Raw genomic sequence first — 19172 nt, forward strand, 5'->3', positions numbered from 1 at the left:
AAATTTAATTAAATATGAGTTTATGAAGTTTTACCATTCCATACCGTGCCAGAGCAGCTGGTGTTTGGATATCCATTTTCTTCTTTATCACTTTTTTGTTAGCTTTAACGTGAATGAGGTGTGTGCTCTGACCGATCAGATCAGGGAGACCCAGAACTTAACTTTGACCCTCTATTGCACATGACTATGATACACAACATTTATGTGTACATGGTTATGGGCCCTACACCTTTGGCTGAGGGAGGGATTGTTGGGGGCTATTTCTTGTTAGGATTGATTTGATATGGACGTTCTTGATTCAGCCATCAAGATCATGACCATGCATAACCTCCTTCCTTGATGTTATCCATTTTATTTTTTCCCCTCGAATATTTCGAGCTTTCATCCACTTGGGGTCTTTTTTGTTTTGTTTGTTTTGTTTTATTTTATTTGAAACGGAAAATAAAAAAGAAGAAAAGACAAATGACAATCTTCTGATCAAACTCTCTTTTTTTCTTCTAGATTGATTCTCTCTGAACCCTCTCAAATTGGATTTAAAAAAAAAAAAAAAAAAAAAGGAAATTTGGTTGTTGTTACTGGTCGCGTTCTACTTGACATGCAAGTTGACATTTAAGATATGCACTATCAGGTTTACAAAGAACATGACCAATTCATTTCGCCAAAAAAGAACATGACTAATTCAAGTTTTTGGTAGAAATCAATTGGTATCTACTTTTATAATTATTTTTTGGAGAAATTATATATAGTACATTCTTTGTAGGTTGAAACTATTATATTTATAACATTTACAAACAAACCGACTTGTTGCAGATGTGTGATGGTGCGTCTTTAAGATATGAATATTCCACCTATGACCTTTTGACAGACCTCAAACTCAATGTTAAATCTTAACCGACACCCATGTAATAACCATTAAGAATTACTAATAAAGCAAAAACAACAAACGAGGATAAATTATAAAAAAAGATAGAAACTAAATTGAAGATCAATTCAATATAGCTAGTGTAAAAATCATTAAACATAGTAACTAAAACATTGTATAATTATACAAAAGTAACATTTCTTGTTTATCATACTTTAGACATATTATTAATAATTTATTGTTATCTAAACATATGTTTTGTGAAACAATAATAGAAAGTATTTTTCACTATAGGTTCAAATACTCTTAATATATAGAAAACCTATAAAGTAGATAAAAAAAAGCCCGCAAAGTAGACAAATAGGGAAAAAGATATACAGGAAAAACTAATAAATAAATGTCAAATAAGATAGATTGGTCTATCAAAAGGAAAAAAAAAAAAAAATCTAAACAAATACAACTAGGATTTGTGTAGGGTGAGTAGTGTTAATGAACTTTATTGACATTAGCTCCAAAATCCAATATTATTTTAATTAAATAGTAATAATTAATCATCACATTCCTACAATATTAGTGGACTAGGTACACAGAACTACAGAAGTAGTCTAGGTTCTAAGAAACTAAGTGCAAGAAATTAGTTCTATATCTCCTGCGAATAATCCTCTCTAGTACTCCGTGCATGATGCAAGGTTTCTGTGGTGTTCTGGATTCTGCTGATTGTCACAAAATCTATATTTTTTGCCTTTTGCTGCTATGGACGTCTATGAGCTAGCCACTGACCTTTTAACTCGGGGAAAGGCCATCATTCACTTATGTATATATTGCATGCCGTCATGGATTGTATACTTTATATATGTGTCTACAAAAGATCAACTATTTTTCACCCCCCCCCCCAAAAAAAAAAAAAAAAAAAAAAAGAAGAGAAAGACAGAAAAAGATCAGCTATCATTATCAAACAATATGTGGATTTTTTAAGATTTGAACCTTTTTCTATATGTAGCGGAGGACTAACAACGACGTCCCAACATTAATAGTTCATTTCTTTGTTCACTTATTTTGCTACATACAACCTTCCTTTTGGTATAACTGTGACAGTTTTTTTGGTTATACAACCCACGTTAAAATTAATTAAAAAGAAGATTTACAATGCTATTATAAGTTGTATTTGACCAGATGTTGTTTCAATAGATAAAGTTGATCCATGGTTTAAATGTCCATTTCATTATTTTTGGCAGCTTTTTTTTTTTTAATAAAAAAATGGATTGAAAAGGTAGAAATTAATGTATATATGTAATCCAGAATGATAAACTCATCTACATTAACTAATATACATTTATGTTTATAGTTCTATAAATATGATCAAGCTTTTTATACAAACAACGGTAGGACTTGAACCTTCATTATTTCATGCTTTGTTCATATAATTTGTGTATATATATGATCATAGTCCAATCTTTTTAACATGTGAAAAACGTGCTTTTTTTTTTTTTTGGGTAAATCTGAAAAACGTGCTTTCGAACCATTAAAATCAAGAATTAAGAATTATTATTTAACTAAGATGTAAAGAGAAAGATTATTTTTGTCTAAAATTTTATAAAACAAAAGAAAAAATAGAGATAAATTTGTCAAAATATTTCACACCAGTACTAAATAATCTGTAATTGTTGAAATAGAAAAGATTTAAAATTTAAAAATTAAAAAACTAGAGCTGATTATTCTATTTTGCAATGTACCCCAAAATAAATATTGCTTTACAAATATTTTACAAGGAAAAAAAAAAAAAGTAAATGCTGACATGGCGAATGTACAGCGGCAAACAATTTAGTTATGCCTATGACTATGACGATCTATCAGTCGAATTTACGAGGAAACCGGTCCCGACTAATATATTTCCATCTTTGTCCCTTAAACACGAAGAAAATCAAAATCGAATCGATCGGTGACCAATTTGTGCAGCGGAGGGGAGAGAGGGTTTTTTTTCCCTGTCCATCTCTCAGAGAAATTGGGCATTGGAAGAAGAAGAAGGAGAGAATAGGAATATGGATCAGATATTGAACAAAGTGGGTTCCTATTGGTTCAGCCAGAGGGCCAACAAGGAGATGAACTCCGTTGGCGATGACATCAATGTAAGCTCTTTTCCTCTCTCTCTCTCTCTTATCGGACTTTAATTCTAGTTTTTAATTTTTTTTTTTTTAAGCTTTCTAGTGTTAAATTCATTGGATTTGGAATCTTGACGTTTCGTTTCCGTCTCACAATTGGAGATTCGTTTATGTGCAAGCTGTAGATTCCTTCAATTAGGGTTTTTTATTTTTTATTTTTTATTTTTATTTTTTTGCATATGCAAATTAGGGAGGTTGCTTAGAATAGCGTAATTCGTGAATCAGTGCTATTAAATTACACTAAAATCGAAACAGATTAGGAATGTTTATAAATTTGGGATGTCAGCTCAATATCTACAGACCCCTATTTTGATTTCCACAATTACCAGATTAAGACAAATTCATCGAAGTGCTGTTGGTTTCTGGTTCTTCGCAGGATAAGTATGAAGGTGGTTTCTGGTCAACTGGTGCAAAACAGATGCTTGATAATTGACATTTTAGTGGCTATCTGTGAATTATTATTATTATCCATTTTTTTGGGCTTTAATTGGGATTTTGAGTATCATGTCCTAATGTTTGTATTATGTAAATAAATCAGTCAGTAGTTTACTTAGTTTGCTTTTGTAAGGTCTAAAAATTAAGTGTTTTCTTATAAACTTTTGAAGAAGATTCAGTTAAGCTAGATTTAATATCACAGAATTGTGTAAACGTATGTCCTTCATAAATTTCTCCTGCCTTTGCTCTCTATTCTGTTGCTTGATTTCTTTAACATGGTTTTGTATTGACCTCTTGTCCTTAATAACCAGTCACTGTCAAGCAGTAGTTTACTTAGTTTGCTTTTGTAACGTCTGAAAATTAAGTGTTTTCTTATAAACTTTTGAAGAAGATTCAGTTAAGCTAGATTTAATATCACAGAATTGTGTAAACGTATGTCCTTCATAAATTTCTCCTGCCTTTGCTCTCTATTCTGTTGCTTGATTTCTTTAACATGGTTTTGTATTGACCTCTTGTCCTTAATAACCAGTCACTGTCAAGCAGTAGTTTACTTAGTTTGCTTTTGTAAGGTCTGAAAATTAAGTGTTTTCTTATAAACTTTTGAAGAAGATTCAGTTAAGCTAGACTTAATATCACAGAATTGTGTAAACGTATGTCCTTCATAAATTTCTCCTGCCTTTGCTCTCTATTCTGTTGCTTGATCTCTTTAACATGGTTTTGTATTGACCTTTTGTCCTTAATAACCAGTCACTGTCAAGCAGTATTGAAGGAGGAGCCAAATGGATGGTGAATAAACTAAAAGGTTAGTTTCCAATTTATATAATTCCTTTTGTTTTAGTAGTATGCATGTTTAAAAAGCTCTTATATGCTAATTATATGATTAATTTGTGGGGGCATTGTTGCCTTTGGTTAAAGATATTTTCCTAATTTGTAGGGTGTATGAGTATAAAAATTGTTATCTTTTGTTACTTGCTCCATGATGCAACTTTTGCTCAAAAGAATGCAGCTTTATTCCCATGACCCTTTCAGGCCCCAATATCCTATGTTTCAAGTAAGTTTCTAATTTAGGAAGTTAGTATGTTGAAATTGTTGCAACAGGTTGGTAGGAAAGTTGCATCTGGTTCTTGCTACTAATTTTTTGGCAGTATACTTAATAGGTCTTGTCTTGTGGTTTTATTTGTAATGTGAAGCTGCCAAAAAACAAATTGTAACTGTTTGAGAAGTGGTTGTACTATTGGATCTTGCATTAACATAACCAATGCAATGGCAAGGTAATTGAAGTTAGTAATAGGGAAGGGTGGTGCTTTAATCATCTTTCTTTGGAATTGCCACATTATGATTGTCTTTACAACTGCAACCTTGATGGGTTTAGAGTAGCTGATTCCTTGAAGTTTTCTTCTTAGAGATATGCATGTATTCTGTTTTCTGGGCATCGATCTATAAAGTTGACAATTATTAAATTAAGAAAAAATAAGTTATCTCCAATTTTTCAAAACTATGTGTGCAATCTGTTTCCTTGATATATTTCTCTAGCAATATATGTCAATGAAGTATTATTTTCTCAGGAAAAATGCAAAAGCCATTGCCAGAGCTGTTGAAGGAATATGACTTGCCAGTTGGAATATTCCCTCGTGATGCTACGAATTATGAGTTTAATGAGGAGACAAGAAAGCTTACTGTCTTCATACATGAAGTATGTGAAGTTGGCTATAAGGATTCATCTGTCGTGCGGTTTTCTACTGTGGTAACTGGATATCTGGAGAAGGGAAAGCTATCTGACATAGAAGGAATGAAGACGAAGGTGATGATATGGGTAAAAGTTACCAACATATCATCTGAAGGATCGAAGGTTATTTTTACAGCTGGAATCAAGAAAGCCAGGAGTAGAGAGGCTTATGAGGTCCTTAGAGATGGTATTGGCGTTGACAAGTTTTAGAAGGATGTTTGTCAGATATGATATGCTTGTAAGCTACAACAGAAAAATATATTGTCTGATGTCTTGTCCTCCTTGATTGATTACTTATATGTAGAAAACACCTGTTGAATCAAATGTTCTTTTTGTGCATGTTTAAATGGTTATGAATGTAGTAAACTACGCTTTCTCAATAGTGTTATATTTTATTACAAATTAAAGCAGTAGAACCATTTTTCTGTACATATTATAAACTGCTAAAGATACAAATATGATTGAAAATTTGGACAAAGGGGATTGCTTCAGATGTTCCACTTTGAAAATGGCTGAACATTAACCCGAAAGTGTGAAGTGACGGAGCACATTTTTCAGAAGCATGAATCTATCCCATCCTTCCGTCCTCCTGGGCAAACAAGCTTGCACCATTACTGCTGACAGAAGTAAAACTCGAGAACCATTGTTATGCTGGAGCTTTGTCTTCGACTTATTCACTTTGATTTTGGTGTTTTAGAGACGAAAACAATTATTCGATCACTTTACTGATCTTTGCTGCCATCAAGTTGTTGAAAGAAGGTTTTTGAAGCTTCATAGGTGGACCAGCAAATTGCAGCTGCAGGTGCATGGAAAAGCATTCTGGGGATCCAACCTCTCATTAAGCCTTGATATCCATCTTTTGTCACTATGGTTCGAATGACATCCCGAATTGAGCAACTAGAAAATCTATCACAGCCACAGACTCCCTGGTGAATTAGATTAAGACCATGAGAAACAACATAGTGGTACAAAACAAATAGGCCCAAAACTATTTCAGATGACACAAATTAGTATAACACAAGTTCAAAATGCTAATTTCATCAACTTATCTTGATGTTCTTCATAACTATAGGAGGCCTACGTTGTAGTTTTATACTATATCAATTTGTTACCGTTAGACAATTTATATAAACAGTAAAGTAACCAAGGCGATTTTTCAAACCGTTGAAAAGGATGATGTTTTCCATTTAGGCTGTGGTGGAAAAAGGGACAGTAGTGGCTCATACTTTGACCTTTTTAACTTGTCCTTTTCCATGCTTTCTGTTCTTCCTTCATGCTTAAGCAATGAATTCCAACGAACAAAATACATCAACAGCAACCATATAAAGTTGTTACCTGGCATTGCAGCTGAGTTTTCACAACATCAAGTGGGGTGGTCAGGGCAGCAGCCAGAGCTCCGGCAGCTGCTCCGGCTGTAGCATGAACTATCAACCTCTCATCGTTCGCGCTCTCCGGCGAAACCTCCATTAAACCTCTCTTAGCAGCCTCATAGGTAGCGAAATGAACGGCCGTGAATGGAGCATTCATGAGGATGGTAGTTCTATACGAAGCATAGAAGGCTCCAATTCCCTCCTCCATCAACACCCTTTTCACGCAATCCCCAATACCCTTATAAGGACTGCTCTTCAACTGCAACCTCTGCTTCACCATATCCAAGGGAGTGATCACAGCATCACTCGCAACCGTCGCAAAAACTCCAGAGACTGCATGTGCTGCTGAATTGTTCGAATTTCCACCGGAGAAAACTTCCTTGAACCATTCATAGACCGAGAAGTAGACGGCGTGGGCAGGTCCTGCACCGAGACCCATTGCCCCTATTCCCCTATAGAGTCCAGCAGGACCTTCCAGCTTCAAAATGGAGCCAAGAGCTCGCCGGACGTTGATGGACTGAACAGAGCAAGACCCAACACCACCACCACCACCAAGGACTTGCATCCTGGTTTTGAGAGTGTCGACGGGAAACATGGCCATGTGCTCGACGGAGCCGGCAATTGATCCGGCAATCATGAATTGCCAGAACTTGAGGCCGTCGTGGGTGAGCGGGGAAACAGAGATCTCCGGGTGGAATTCGGGGGATTGTGAGATGAACGAAGGGGAAGCATCAGCTGCCATGGTGGTGGGTGGTGGAGGAGAGTGGAAGTGGGATTGCAGGATTTAAAAAGAGGGAGTGAATAATTGAGGGGGTGTGGATATCGCTATCGGATTGAGAATTTGAATGGGAACTGGGTTGTGGCGTGTGGCCATATATGAATTTTTGTGGTTTTGGGATGATATAAAGAGAATTGTTGTGGTGTGGGTGTGGATTGAGAGCGAAAGAGACTGAAATTTGAATATTTATAAGAAAAGAAAGAATCACAATTTGAGAGGAAGATATGGATATGTAAGATATTGGAGGAGCTTTTCATTGTTTTTTCCTTGATTTTAACTAAATTAGTTTTAGCAGGAAAGAGAGGGAAGACAATCCAAAAGAGATTTCAAAATGACAACATGTATATAATGGATGTGGTACCGGAAAACAAAACGTTCCAATCTTGAAAGAAACGGTCACTTAAATACATTCTGGGTCGTCGTCATGTATTTTCACTCTGAGCATGTTGCAGCGGTTGCATTTATATGCATATTACTTCACAGAATCAGAATTCAGAGCAGTCAGCAGTGTGATCCTACTATTCATTTACGTGATAGAAAAAAACAGCTCATAAATCTTGTACTTTCGATTTTCTTCGTTTTTACTGAATCATATTTCACTTTGTGCGAAAAATAAAGGCTTGACCTTCTTTATCTTTATCAACCGAGAAGAGTAAAATGCAATTGAAACTACTTTGAATAATATAAATTGGACAAATTTCCATACTTACGTCTCATATTTTTGGAAAATCACTATAAAGCTCTTCAAATAGATTCATTTGACATATGAGGTCTAAGTTAAGATATTTCAAAAATGTAAGATTTAATTGTAATTAGGATTAAATTGTAATGTTTTAAATGAAATTTTTTTTATATAACTTTTTGGGATTAATTACATTTTAATATTATTGACTTTTACGATTTAACTTTTCAATTTATTATATATTAGCTAAATTTTCAATTTTTGATAAATAAATTAGTAATAGATTCATAAGAAAAACGTACAGAAAGGTCTGTGAAAAAGAAAATTAGAATGTTGAATTTATTTGCCCAAAATTAAAGATAGACCAATTTAAAAATAAGGGATAATAACAACATACCTTCTAATTTAAAATTTTTGCAGGATGACTTATGTATTTTAGTTTTTTGCACAAACTTACCTTCTGATTATATTTTGCTTGTAGTTTATCTTTTATTAACTTTGAATAGGTAGTAAAACGCAAACTTAAAAAATGAGAAGATCAAAGCACCCTTGTTCATAAAAGAAAACAATTCCATTTAAAAATTGGAAAAACTCCAGTAAAACAATTAAAAAAAAAAAAAAACTCTCATACACGTATATCTTCTTCCAACTCTTCGTATATGTTTCGTTTACATCAAGTCACTAAAGTGCATAGACTTGTTTTTATGCACATATGTGCGGTGAAGACTCGGATAAAACTCCGACTTTGAATTCTTGGGGCATTTTTTGGGGCTTCTCCAACTATTCTCATTCTATCATGTCCTTGCACTCATGTGTTGCGTAGCACAGATAGAATGGTGGTTGCAAACGTGGTGACCAAATATTCTCTTAAAAATTGTTATTTTTTTTTTAAACTTCAAAGTTTAGTTATAAATCTCAGATTAATTTTTTTTAAGTTGATGAAATAGTTATTTTCCATTATCCAAAAATAAGAAAAACCCATGGACCTCTAATGGTGTTTCCCTGCTCGACAATTTTTTTTTTTTTTTTGGTTTTGGGGTCGTAGTCTATTCGACTGTTGATTGTAGGGTTTATGAAGGTTTCCTTGGAGACTTACTAATTTTTAAGTTGAATAATAAATTTTACTTCAAAGGGTGTTTTTGTCCTTTGATTAGACAATGTCGACTTTAATTATCCATTTGAAAGTGAAAAATGATAAATTGCAATAAAAATGGAATTAGAGAGGAAATACAATGGTGTTCATGTAAAAGTTTTAAATTAAGAAGTATTGTTATTGTAATTATTCCAAAAATCAAAGGCTCAAATAACAATTTTTTTAAAAATTTAAAAATCTAAATTGCTAATTTTTATAAATCAAAAATACCAAAATGCCATTGAACTTAATTAATTTCCGAAGGAGAAAACACCATCACCTATTACACTGAAAAACAACAAGTGAACCATCAGCTGCTTCACAAATAATAAATAAAAAATAAAATAAATAAAAATAAAACCATTAGCTTGAGGACACATGTGGGTATGAGACGAGTGGTATCCAGTATGGCTGGGTCGCCGTGAAAGTCTGCATCAACGACAATCGCTTTCACAATTTAATCAATGAAAAATAAATATCATAGAATGAATATCGGAGTAGAGGCGGGTACGTCCAGAATCCAAGCGGCCCAATTAGGCTTTTATTTATTTATTTTTTAAAAAGCTGGCTTCACTCTAATTTTTAGAATAACGTCCTTTCTCTGTCCTTATTCCGGTAGTCAAGATACTCTTTTAACTTTCAAGGGTCCCTCCTCTTCACCTTCATTCAGTATCACACAATTAACCTCAATTTCAAACATACTCACTCATCTTCAAAACATCAATTAGATTCCTTGCGTACATTATCATACTAACTCATCAACTTTTTTTTTTTTTTTTATAGTCAAATTTTGAATAAAAATATATAAACCCTAGAAAACATTAATTGTCCAGGAAAACAGTAATAAAAAAATTAATAATAAGGAAAAACAATGAAACATTGTTTGGTTTTTATGTCTTAAAAGGTTCACCGAGTAATCTAAATAAATCTCTTATATATTTTTTAGAGTACATATGTTTGATCAATATGAAATTTCTATTGTACATTTCAGTTTTTATGTATTGGGGGTGAGGGTTTTGAATTTAGATTATTGAAATTGGTTTTACATGCATGTTTCTAGAAGCCTTCACCATTTTAATATGCTCTCCAAATAAACAAATTCGTAATAACAAATACAATTGCTGTTGACTTAGAAACGGCACTTTTTACCTTGCCGTTTGCCTCTTATCATCTTCACTGTCGTTACTCCACCTTCATCAACGACATCAACGGTTTGAAGATTGGATTTTACCCACAAGACACACTCTAACGACACAATCTTCCACAGATATTTATTAATTTATTTATTGTTATTATTGTTCTTTTTGGCTGTCAAACGACATTTTTGCATATAGATTATTTGATTAATAATAGTTTGTCCACATCCACCAGGAAATTTACGGTGATGATAATGGCTGTGATTCAAAATGTATTTTATACCTAACTTTTTATTTTATTTTTTGGTAGCTGAATTTTTAAACCTTAGATGCATATATAGTATATATATTTATCTTTTTCTGGGCCCAATGTATCAAATTTTCAGTCCTCGAAGATTGAGGAATTCACCCACCGGCTTACAAAAACAAAAAGTAACTCTATTTCGTAGCTTTTATACTTCAGTTGAAGTGCTGTCCTTGTCGTTTAATTTATATTTCTCTCTCTCTCTCTCTCTATATATATATATATATATATTATTAATATTTTTGTGATTTTCCAAAAGGGCAACAAAAGCTCAATCCTTTTGTTTGCATTTAGATTAGAACAAATATCGTTTTAATAATTCAAGACATCTCTTGGTAAAAAGACATCTTTTGGGGATATCAATATAGTAAAATTATTGATTTTCCATACAAAAGTTTTCAGAGTAAATTCCTTCACCATAAATATAAAATAATATTTTTTTATTAATTACAACACTTATGGTTATGGTTGATACCACTTTTACACCCTTGGACCATATTACATTCTTTGCACTTTATCTCAATTATTTCTATTTTACATTGTTTCTCCATGCGATTTTGATGTAATTATATACTTTATTAGATAAATGTGATGAAATTAACAATGCAAAAACCTCATGCACCTCTATCTCTATCTATAAATCATAACACAAAATTGAATAATTGCTCTAAATGAATTAAAAAAAAAATACAAATGTAAAAGTTTGTGTTTTTTAATGACAAAAACAAAATTTATGATAGCTCATCGAGCAAAGTGTTTAAAAGGAATTAAGTTTATAGGCTTTAATTTTGATATCATGTTGGAACAAAAGATAGTGGGGGAAAAAAAAGTCAAGAGTTTGATCTAAAATACAATTAATTTAATACAGAGAATTTTAAAAATAAAAAGAGAATTTTAAAAATAAAAGCTAATTCAATTTCGCGTGCACTTGATTGGCAAACTAGTCTATCATACGGCAAGGCGTTTTGCGCAAGTTGGGTTGAATAACGAAACCCACATCCACAACACGTAAAGGTTTCAGTTTCGTTGTTTGTTCAATATGCCTTCTCTTTTCAAAAAAAAAAAAATAATAATAAAAAAAAATAAAAATAAAAATATGCCTTCTCTATCTTTACTGCTCAAAAATAAAATAAATATAAAATAAAGTTTATTTACTCTGTTAACTATTGTACTTAGTCTATGTTTCCACTTTGGTTTTTGATTTTTTTTTTTTCAGCTATTGGTGCACTTTGACCCTCCAATTATTATTATTATTATTATTATTATTATTTTAACCTTTTAGCAACTTTGATCCTACAATAATACACCTGTACTATACAAAAGTTTTATAGAATTATTTGATTTTGTAAAGCAGTTGTTTTTCGGTTTAGGTGCATTGTATGTTCCAAAAATAACAAAAATTAAAAATTAAAAGTTTAAAAACCAAACTGTTGAAGTGTAAATATAAATAGATTAAATTACTATTATGGGCAAAATTGTGCTATCATTTACAATTCTCAAACTTATATGATTTTTACGATTTCACAATTATACTCACCCACCAAATGAGAAACAATTTTATACACCATAGCATTTTGTATAGATAAAATTTAGGGACCAATAGAGTTCAAAACCAATAAAATAAAACTTTTATACAATTGTCAATAGATACAAGAGAGTAGGCAATGATTTCAATAGTCGAGCGATTGAGAAAATAATTTTGGAGGAAGACAAACATTTTGGGACACTAAGATTGCAACGTGGAACCGAAACTTCTGGCAAAGACTTTTCAGGAAAATAGTAATAGATAAGCCCACGAGCTCACCACACGCTTATACACGTGTTCCGATTTCGACCGTTCAAAACTACACTGATCCAACGCTTCTTATTAAAAGACGACCCAGCTGGATTTCTTCCTTTTTCCTTTATATGGTCATCCATAACTTCATGCCCATTTTTGTCTCTCAAACTTTTTCCATCGCTTACCTTGTTTCTTCAAATCTATTCTCTTCTGCGTTTTCCCACAGAAATCTTCGTTTGAAGCAAAATGTTTGTGAAACCCAATTCTTCGTTTTCATTCTCAACCATGCAAAGGGATGGTTTTGGCATCCCCTTCTTTGGCTTGACTTCCCAACAGGGAACTAGAAGCACAAAGTTTCTGGCCTCTGCTTCCAAGGAACCAGAGACCTTGTCACTGGAGAGTGTAATATTCCGGCCATTTGAAGAGCTCAAGAAAGACGATCTTGTTGTTCCGGTGAACCCTCATCTTTCACTCGCTCGCCAGTTTTATTCTGAAGACTGTGAAGCCGCAGTCAACGAGCAGATTAAGTCTGTATTTCCATTCTTTATATCAGTTAGACTTGCTCTGTTTGTGTTTGTGTTACATATATGTATATGTTTCTATGTTATGGTCCCCATTTTTTTTTTTCCTGAATTTTCTCATAATATGGTTTTTAGTTTGCTTCTGATGTCTCTATATATATATATATATATATATCAAGATCTTATAATATGGTTTGTTTTTTTTGTTTTTTTTTTTTGGAAATTACAAAATTTGTTGTTCTAATTTCTTTTTTACCTTTCTTGTGTTACAGTGTGGAATATAACGTGTCATATGTGTACCACGCCTTGTTTGCATACTTTGACAGAGACAACATTGCTCTTAAGGGCCTTGCCAAGTAACCCACCAGAACCCCAATTTTTCACCTCCTCAACATGGTTATTTTTTTTTTGGCGGTACAGTAACATAATTGTTGGTATTGTTGAAATCAGGTTCTTTAAGGAGTCGAGTGAAGAAGAAAGAGAACATGCTGAAAAGCTTATCAAATATCAGGCATTTTATTTCTTTTAACCCTTTTTTTTTTTTTTTCATTGAAATGAAATACTCATCATAAAACATGAATTTTATAAGTTAAGTCGTTTTGGAGTTTTAAGTGGAGATTTCTAATATATAGTTGTTACTTTGTGATATAGAATATTCGCGGAGGAAAAGTAAAACTCCACCCTCTTATAAGTCCTCAATCTGAATTCGAGCATGCAGAGAAGGGGGATGCATTATTTGGTTAGTGTGTTAACTTTGTGTGCCTTAGGATTTATTTATTTATTTATTCAAGGCAATATCTGTGCAGTCTTTTTTCCTAAATATTACGCATGTCCTCGGTTTATTTCAGTGAAGTTAAGCTGAATTATATATTTTCATGCTTTTGTAGTATCATTACGATGCCGAATTCAGCTTTTCCATTTTTGAAGAAAAACAGCTTCTTTGGGCTTAATTAACCTTAAGTTATATACTGTCCTGCTTTGAGCAGTATCTAAAACTTCTATCTTTTAAAGCAAACTAACTATTAGTTTCTTGATGCAGCTATGGAGCTAGCATTGTCACTGGAGAAGTTAACGAACGAAAAACTACTGAACTTGCATAGCGTAATACATCTTTACCTTCTGAATTCCGTTTTGAGTACCTTTTATTTATTTATTTATTTTTGAATGTAGGAAACCCATATTAGTGAAGCTAATGGTGGTTTGACTCTTTGATGGTCCTTTTTTGATTTGTTGCTTAATTTATGATTGTACTCATTTTGAATAATACTTGCTGTATTTTTGAGTAACATCAGGTGGCAGAGAGGAACAGTGATCCCCAATTGGCAGACTTTATTGAGAGCGAGTTCCTAACTGAGCAGGTGAACTCAAAGACTTGTTTGAAGAACCATTAGAATTGTTAGACAATTTGCCTATAGGTCATGTTTATTTAATAGGAAAAGCAGAATGACACACAAATCAGTTTTTTTTTTTTTTTTTTTTTTTCCCTTAATTTGTCTTAGTTTCTAAAGCACATCCTATTTATGCCCCCTATTGTTTTATCCATTTTTATTCTATCAGTGATGTTTTCAAATTGAACAAATACGAATAAAAACAAAGAGAACAAGAACAAGAACAAGATAAAAAATACAACATTTTTTTTTTTTGTTTTTTTAAGAAAATGCATTTTATAAAGACAATTGGATTGCTTCTTCTAAGTCAATAGTGAAATTTGACAGGAAAACCCTTTTTGAAGTACAAAATAATTCCCTTTTTTTTTTTTTTTTTTAATTTTTGAAAATTTTTTTGAGCAGGTTGAGGCAATCAAGAAGATAGCGGAATATGTATCTCAATTGAGGCTCGTTGGAAAAGGCCATGGTATGAATCAGATTTCAATCAAATTTCAGCTCTCAAATTCATTTGATTTTTACCATTGAAGGCTTCTTGCTATTCTGTACCTGTTCTTCGTTCTCGCACTTCAACTTGTTGACTCTTAAGGGTGAATTTTGTTGATTGCAGGAGTGTGGCACTTTGATCAGAAGCTCCTCCAGGAAGAAAATGCTGCATGATGAAGATTTTCATCTTTCAAAGCGTATGCTATTTCATGCTTTTCTAACGTCAATATATATGTAGAAATTTGTATTAGCAGTACTACCGTGCAGTTAAAGTGTTTTTTATGTTGAAATTCATGGAGGTTAGGAAACTGTCTCTGTAGAATATTATGAATATTTAAATTAAAAAAAAATATAATCATAATAAAGTTTCTTTTGGGTGTATATTTGAATCATGGGACAGTGGTCTTGAGCATATAAGTGAAGGTTTTTTTGGAGTAAATGATATTCTCAAACAACTCTTTTCCACAGTCTCTGCTTGGACGATCACTCTTTTCTTCTTGGACGATCACTCTTTTCTTATACAATGATTCTTCGAATTTCAAACTAAAAAAACGAAAAAGAAAAAACAAGAAACTCTTCTCCTAGAGTACTAGCAACAGTGTCAAAATTCTTGCACTTTAAAAACTTACTAAATTTGCATAGTTTTATTATTATTTTTTTTCAAAAAATAAAAAAGTTCACTTGTATTAATGAGAGAGAAAAAATACATCAGCATCTAAACGTCACTTGGACTTGAGCCAAGCATGATGTTCTTCTAACCAAATATAAGGGGTACAAGTACTCACTATTTAAAGCAAAACGCACCTAAGAATGGGCCACAAAATTAGCCTTACGCCGAGAGAAGCTGCAGGTGAAAGACGAGTGATTTCTCAGTCTTGTTTCATTATTCTGCCACTAGTGTGACTCATGCGAACATGAAGCAGAGAAACCGCTTGCACAGAATCTTTTTTGATAAAATATTATCCGTTTGAAAACCACAAACCATGCAAAATTAAAAGCCTCACTATTATCCCCCAAAAAAAAAAAAAAAAATGTTACAAGCCTCACCAATAGCAATTAATCCGTAGCCAATGGAAAAGCTTGCTTTAGGAATTGGTTCAGACATGCCCACCATCCATTCATCGGAGTATCGGATGTATAGCAATTACAATTCTGACACCTGAAACCATTAAGCTACAAAGTTCAAAATTTCACCCGGCAGGGGGTTTTTCTTTTTTGGACTGGTATTAGGGAAACGCAGGGATAAAAAGAAGAGTGAATGGAAAAAGAAAAGGAAAAAAAAAAAAAAGTTTTCTTATGTTTGGTTAGATGAGGAAATGAACAGGGAAAAAATGGTTTTTGTTACTAAATTTTTTCTTTTGTTTGGTTGTTGAGGCTGACAGAAACACAAGGAATTTTTTTTTTTTTTTTTTTTCTCTCTCTCATTGTCCAGTTTGTTAGTTTTCTATATAGCTTTTAATTTCTAATGTTCCTGGTCGAGACTTAGGAACGCCTGAATAGGTTTATGATGCGGGATATGCCCAGATGGGTTTGGGATTTAAAAACGTTAAGAGGGGTTTGGAATTCAGCCACACAGTACCTGAATTTGAAACAAACGAACTTGATCGGGGCCCAGAATGCCTAAACGGGGACCTGGATCCAAGAACAGCTGGGCGGGATCTAGTTCAGGGACCGCTTAAACTGGATGTGGATTTGGAATCGCCAGAACTGGACTGGGATCTGGAATTTTACATGAACGAGCCTGATACAGGGAAATGCCTGAACTGGCCTGGAATTAGGTACCACAAAACGGGCTTAGGATTTGAGATTGCCTGAGCTGGATTAAGGTCCAGGATTGCTCAAATGGGTTGGGGACATGGGAATATCGAAACAGGCCAGGGATCTGTGAGAGACCAAACGAGCATAGAATACTGGAACTCCTGAATGGGCCAAGAACCCAGGAACACCCAAATTGAACCGAGATCAGGTAACGCTCGAATGGTTGTATGGGACCCACAAACGCCAGAACAATTTCGGCCCGGGGATATGAAAATGGTCAAACAAGTTCGCAAAAAGAGCTTATTTGGTATTGCAGGACTATACTATATTAAATTAAATCTGTTGTACTGAATTGAACGGTAATGTATTGTGTTAATATTATATAACATTTTGGTAAAGGATATCACTCTATTGTAGTATTTTTTTATTGTTCAAAAAATCAAACTAAGCGAATCGGTATTATTATGTATGCATTTTTTTTTTACTATATTAAATAAATTATCCAAAATTAAATTATATGAAGAAAACAAACAAATAATATTTAATCAAATACTATATTTTAAAATTTTAGTACAACAAAAAATATTTTGTAAATGCAATATTTATAACATAAACTATTTTAAAACTTGGGTAATATATTAGAATGAAGACTTTTTTTTTTAAATGAATAAATTATCTAACTTATAATCTATTCAAAATCCTTCAATATTCCGTGTATTTGAATTCATGTTCTCATGGATTTCATGTTCTCATGGATAATGAAGCTATCCACTTCGTCATTAGAACAAAAACTTCATACATGAGAAAATAACAATAGCTTGTTATTGATACCTTTTGATATAAAATTAAAATTTAGAAAAAAAATCAATTGCTACAAATAAATTTGGGAAAAAATAAATAAAAATATAATTAGTCAGCAGAAAAAAAAAATAAAGAAGAAAAGGTTAAAGAAATAAAAGTGTTTCTTTGGGCTAAAAAGAGAAAGTGAGAAATAAAATGAGAAAATGAAAAAAAAAATAAATAAAAACAAAAAATAAATAAAAAAATAAAAAATGTGCTGGAGTTCGTGAACATCCAGCCAATATATATATATATATATATATATCCAATAAAGAAGAAGAAGACGAAGAGAAGGAAAGAAGGGTTAGCTGGGTGAAATAGAAATAGATGTGGACGGCTGGCATCTTCCATGGCAGAGACGGGAGCAGCCTTAGGGCCTTATCTGACCATACATGTTTGGTTAAGGCTACCCATCCTTATGGTGGTTCTCTAACCCAATTGTTTTTTTTTTTTTTTTTTTTTACTTTTTTCTTTTTCTTTTCTTATCAGACAAGTTTAGCTTAATGGATTTGTGTGCGTGCGTGTGTGTGTATATATATATATATATATATATATGTGCCCTTCACATTTATAAACCTTTTCTCTTTTTTTAGACTAAAAATTATTAGAACGGACAAAAAAATGTGGATCCCAGTTGCTGGTGGGGAGACTTTCTTGTACAAGTTAAATAGTAATAAATATTTTGTCTATTAGAGCAGACTTTTACAAACTAATAAAATTAGCATAACATTCACATACATCAATCTGTAAAACGATCATAACCATATTGGAGGTTGGCGGCTCACCATTAGATTTGATTCTACATATGTTCAAAACTCAAAGCCACAAAATAATCAACAATACCAAAATTTTCATTTTTAAATCCAAAAACAACAATGCAAGATAATAAAAAAAGAGATTATCCCGGTGCATGAGTAAAAGACAGAAGGCGCTGCCTTTACCAATAGCGGCTCCATTGGAAGAGGATCTTGGACCTTCCAAGTTAAGTACTGGTGCCCATAGTGGTGAGGGCATCGCGTGTACATACACACACAAAATAAAAAAATAAATATAAAAGACCTCTCTTCCTATCTGCATAATAAGCCAAATTTGAAATAAGGTAAAAGGCCAAAATGCAATTGAAGGCAAGAACAAAGATTTAGAATAAAAAGGGAAACAAATTTAAAAAAAAAAAAAAGATGAATGATAATAGGATGATATGCAGAGGTGTACCAAAAAAATAAAGAATGAAAACAAAGAAAATAGAGTGTTTGACCCAAAAAAAAAAAAAAAAAGAGAAAAAAAAAAACAAAGAATGAAGTGCCTCAATCAGCCAAAATTACCTGCGAATCAGAGCACTACCACGCAGGCTGATGAAAATCCTAAAAATCAACCACCACTAGGTTTGAAGGTAAAGCATTTTTAATTTAAAATACACTTTTTTTGAAAAAAAAAAAAAAAAAAGGTAAAATACTTTGTTTTCTTCTCAAAATGACAGTGAAAGTAGTAGATGTAGTTAATTTGTACAAACTTAAAGGGCAAAATATATCAGATATAAATTATACAACTTAATATTTCATTTTTGCTATAAATGCAAGTACGTTTGGTATCGTAGGTATGTCAGGTAAAATACATTTAACAAACCATAGCAATATGATTAGATGTTATCCGATGTAATCCATTTAATATACCCTCGATACCGAAGTCGTGCTCAGGTTTTATAGGAAATTTTTTTAATATGTATATGTGTATATATATATATATAGATATATTTGATTCATACAGTTAAATCCTACTAGAAAAACTCAATACAAAACAAATCACATGTGAAATTTGCAA

General features: G+C 32.6%; 3 protein-coding genes and 1 non-coding gene across 4 annotated transcripts; 3 read left to right on the top strand and 1 right to left on the bottom strand.

Annotated features, from left to right (window-relative positions):
• The first annotated feature begins 2791 nt into the window (after nt 1-2791).
• LOC107431090 (uncharacterized protein At5g01610) lies at nt 2792-5562 on the top strand. Its single transcript, XM_048463965.2, has 3 exons — nt 2792-2988; nt 4204-4258; nt 5022-5562. Exons 1-3 carry the CDS (start codon nt 2902-2904, stop codon nt 5390-5392), a joined length of 513 nt encoding a protein of 170 aa, XP_048319922.1. The 5' UTR covers nt 2792-2901; the 3' UTR covers nt 5393-5562.
• On the bottom strand, nt 5555-7740 carry LOC107431089 (uncharacterized). Its single transcript, XM_016041971.4, has 2 exons — nt 6518-7740; nt 5555-6108 (listed from the first exon to the last, which is right to left on the bottom strand). Exons 1-2 carry the CDS (start codon nt 7292-7294, stop codon nt 5905-5907), a joined length of 981 nt encoding a protein of 326 aa, XP_015897457.3. The 5' UTR covers nt 7295-7740; the 3' UTR covers nt 5555-5904.
• Nucleotides 7741-12507: 4767 nt separating this feature from the next.
• On the top strand, nt 12508-15137 carry LOC107431035 (ferritin-3, chloroplastic). Its single transcript, XM_048463964.2, has 8 exons — nt 12508-12891; nt 13158-13241; nt 13336-13396; nt 13537-13624; nt 13925-13986; nt 14178-14243; nt 14676-14739; nt 14881-15137. The coding sequence occupies exons 1-8, from the start codon at nt 12611-12613 to the stop codon at nt 14928-14930; spliced, it is 756 nt and encodes a 251-aa protein (XP_048319921.2). The 5' UTR covers nt 12508-12610; the 3' UTR covers nt 14931-15137.
• A 2527-nt stretch (nt 15138-17664) lies between these two features.
• LOC112493485 (U6atac minor spliceosomal RNA) lies at nt 17665-17799 on the top strand. The gene has a single exon (XR_003057967.3). It is a non-coding gene; the product is annotated as a U6atac minor spliceosomal RNA (small nuclear RNA).
• Nucleotides 17800-19172: the final 1373 nt, after the last annotated feature.

This window comes from Ziziphus jujuba, chromosome 6 (genome assembly GCF_031755915.1).
Source record: "Ziziphus jujuba cultivar Dongzao chromosome 6, ASM3175591v1".
Lineage (NCBI taxonomy): Eukaryota > Viridiplantae > Streptophyta > Magnoliopsida > Rosales > Rhamnaceae > Ziziphus > Ziziphus jujuba.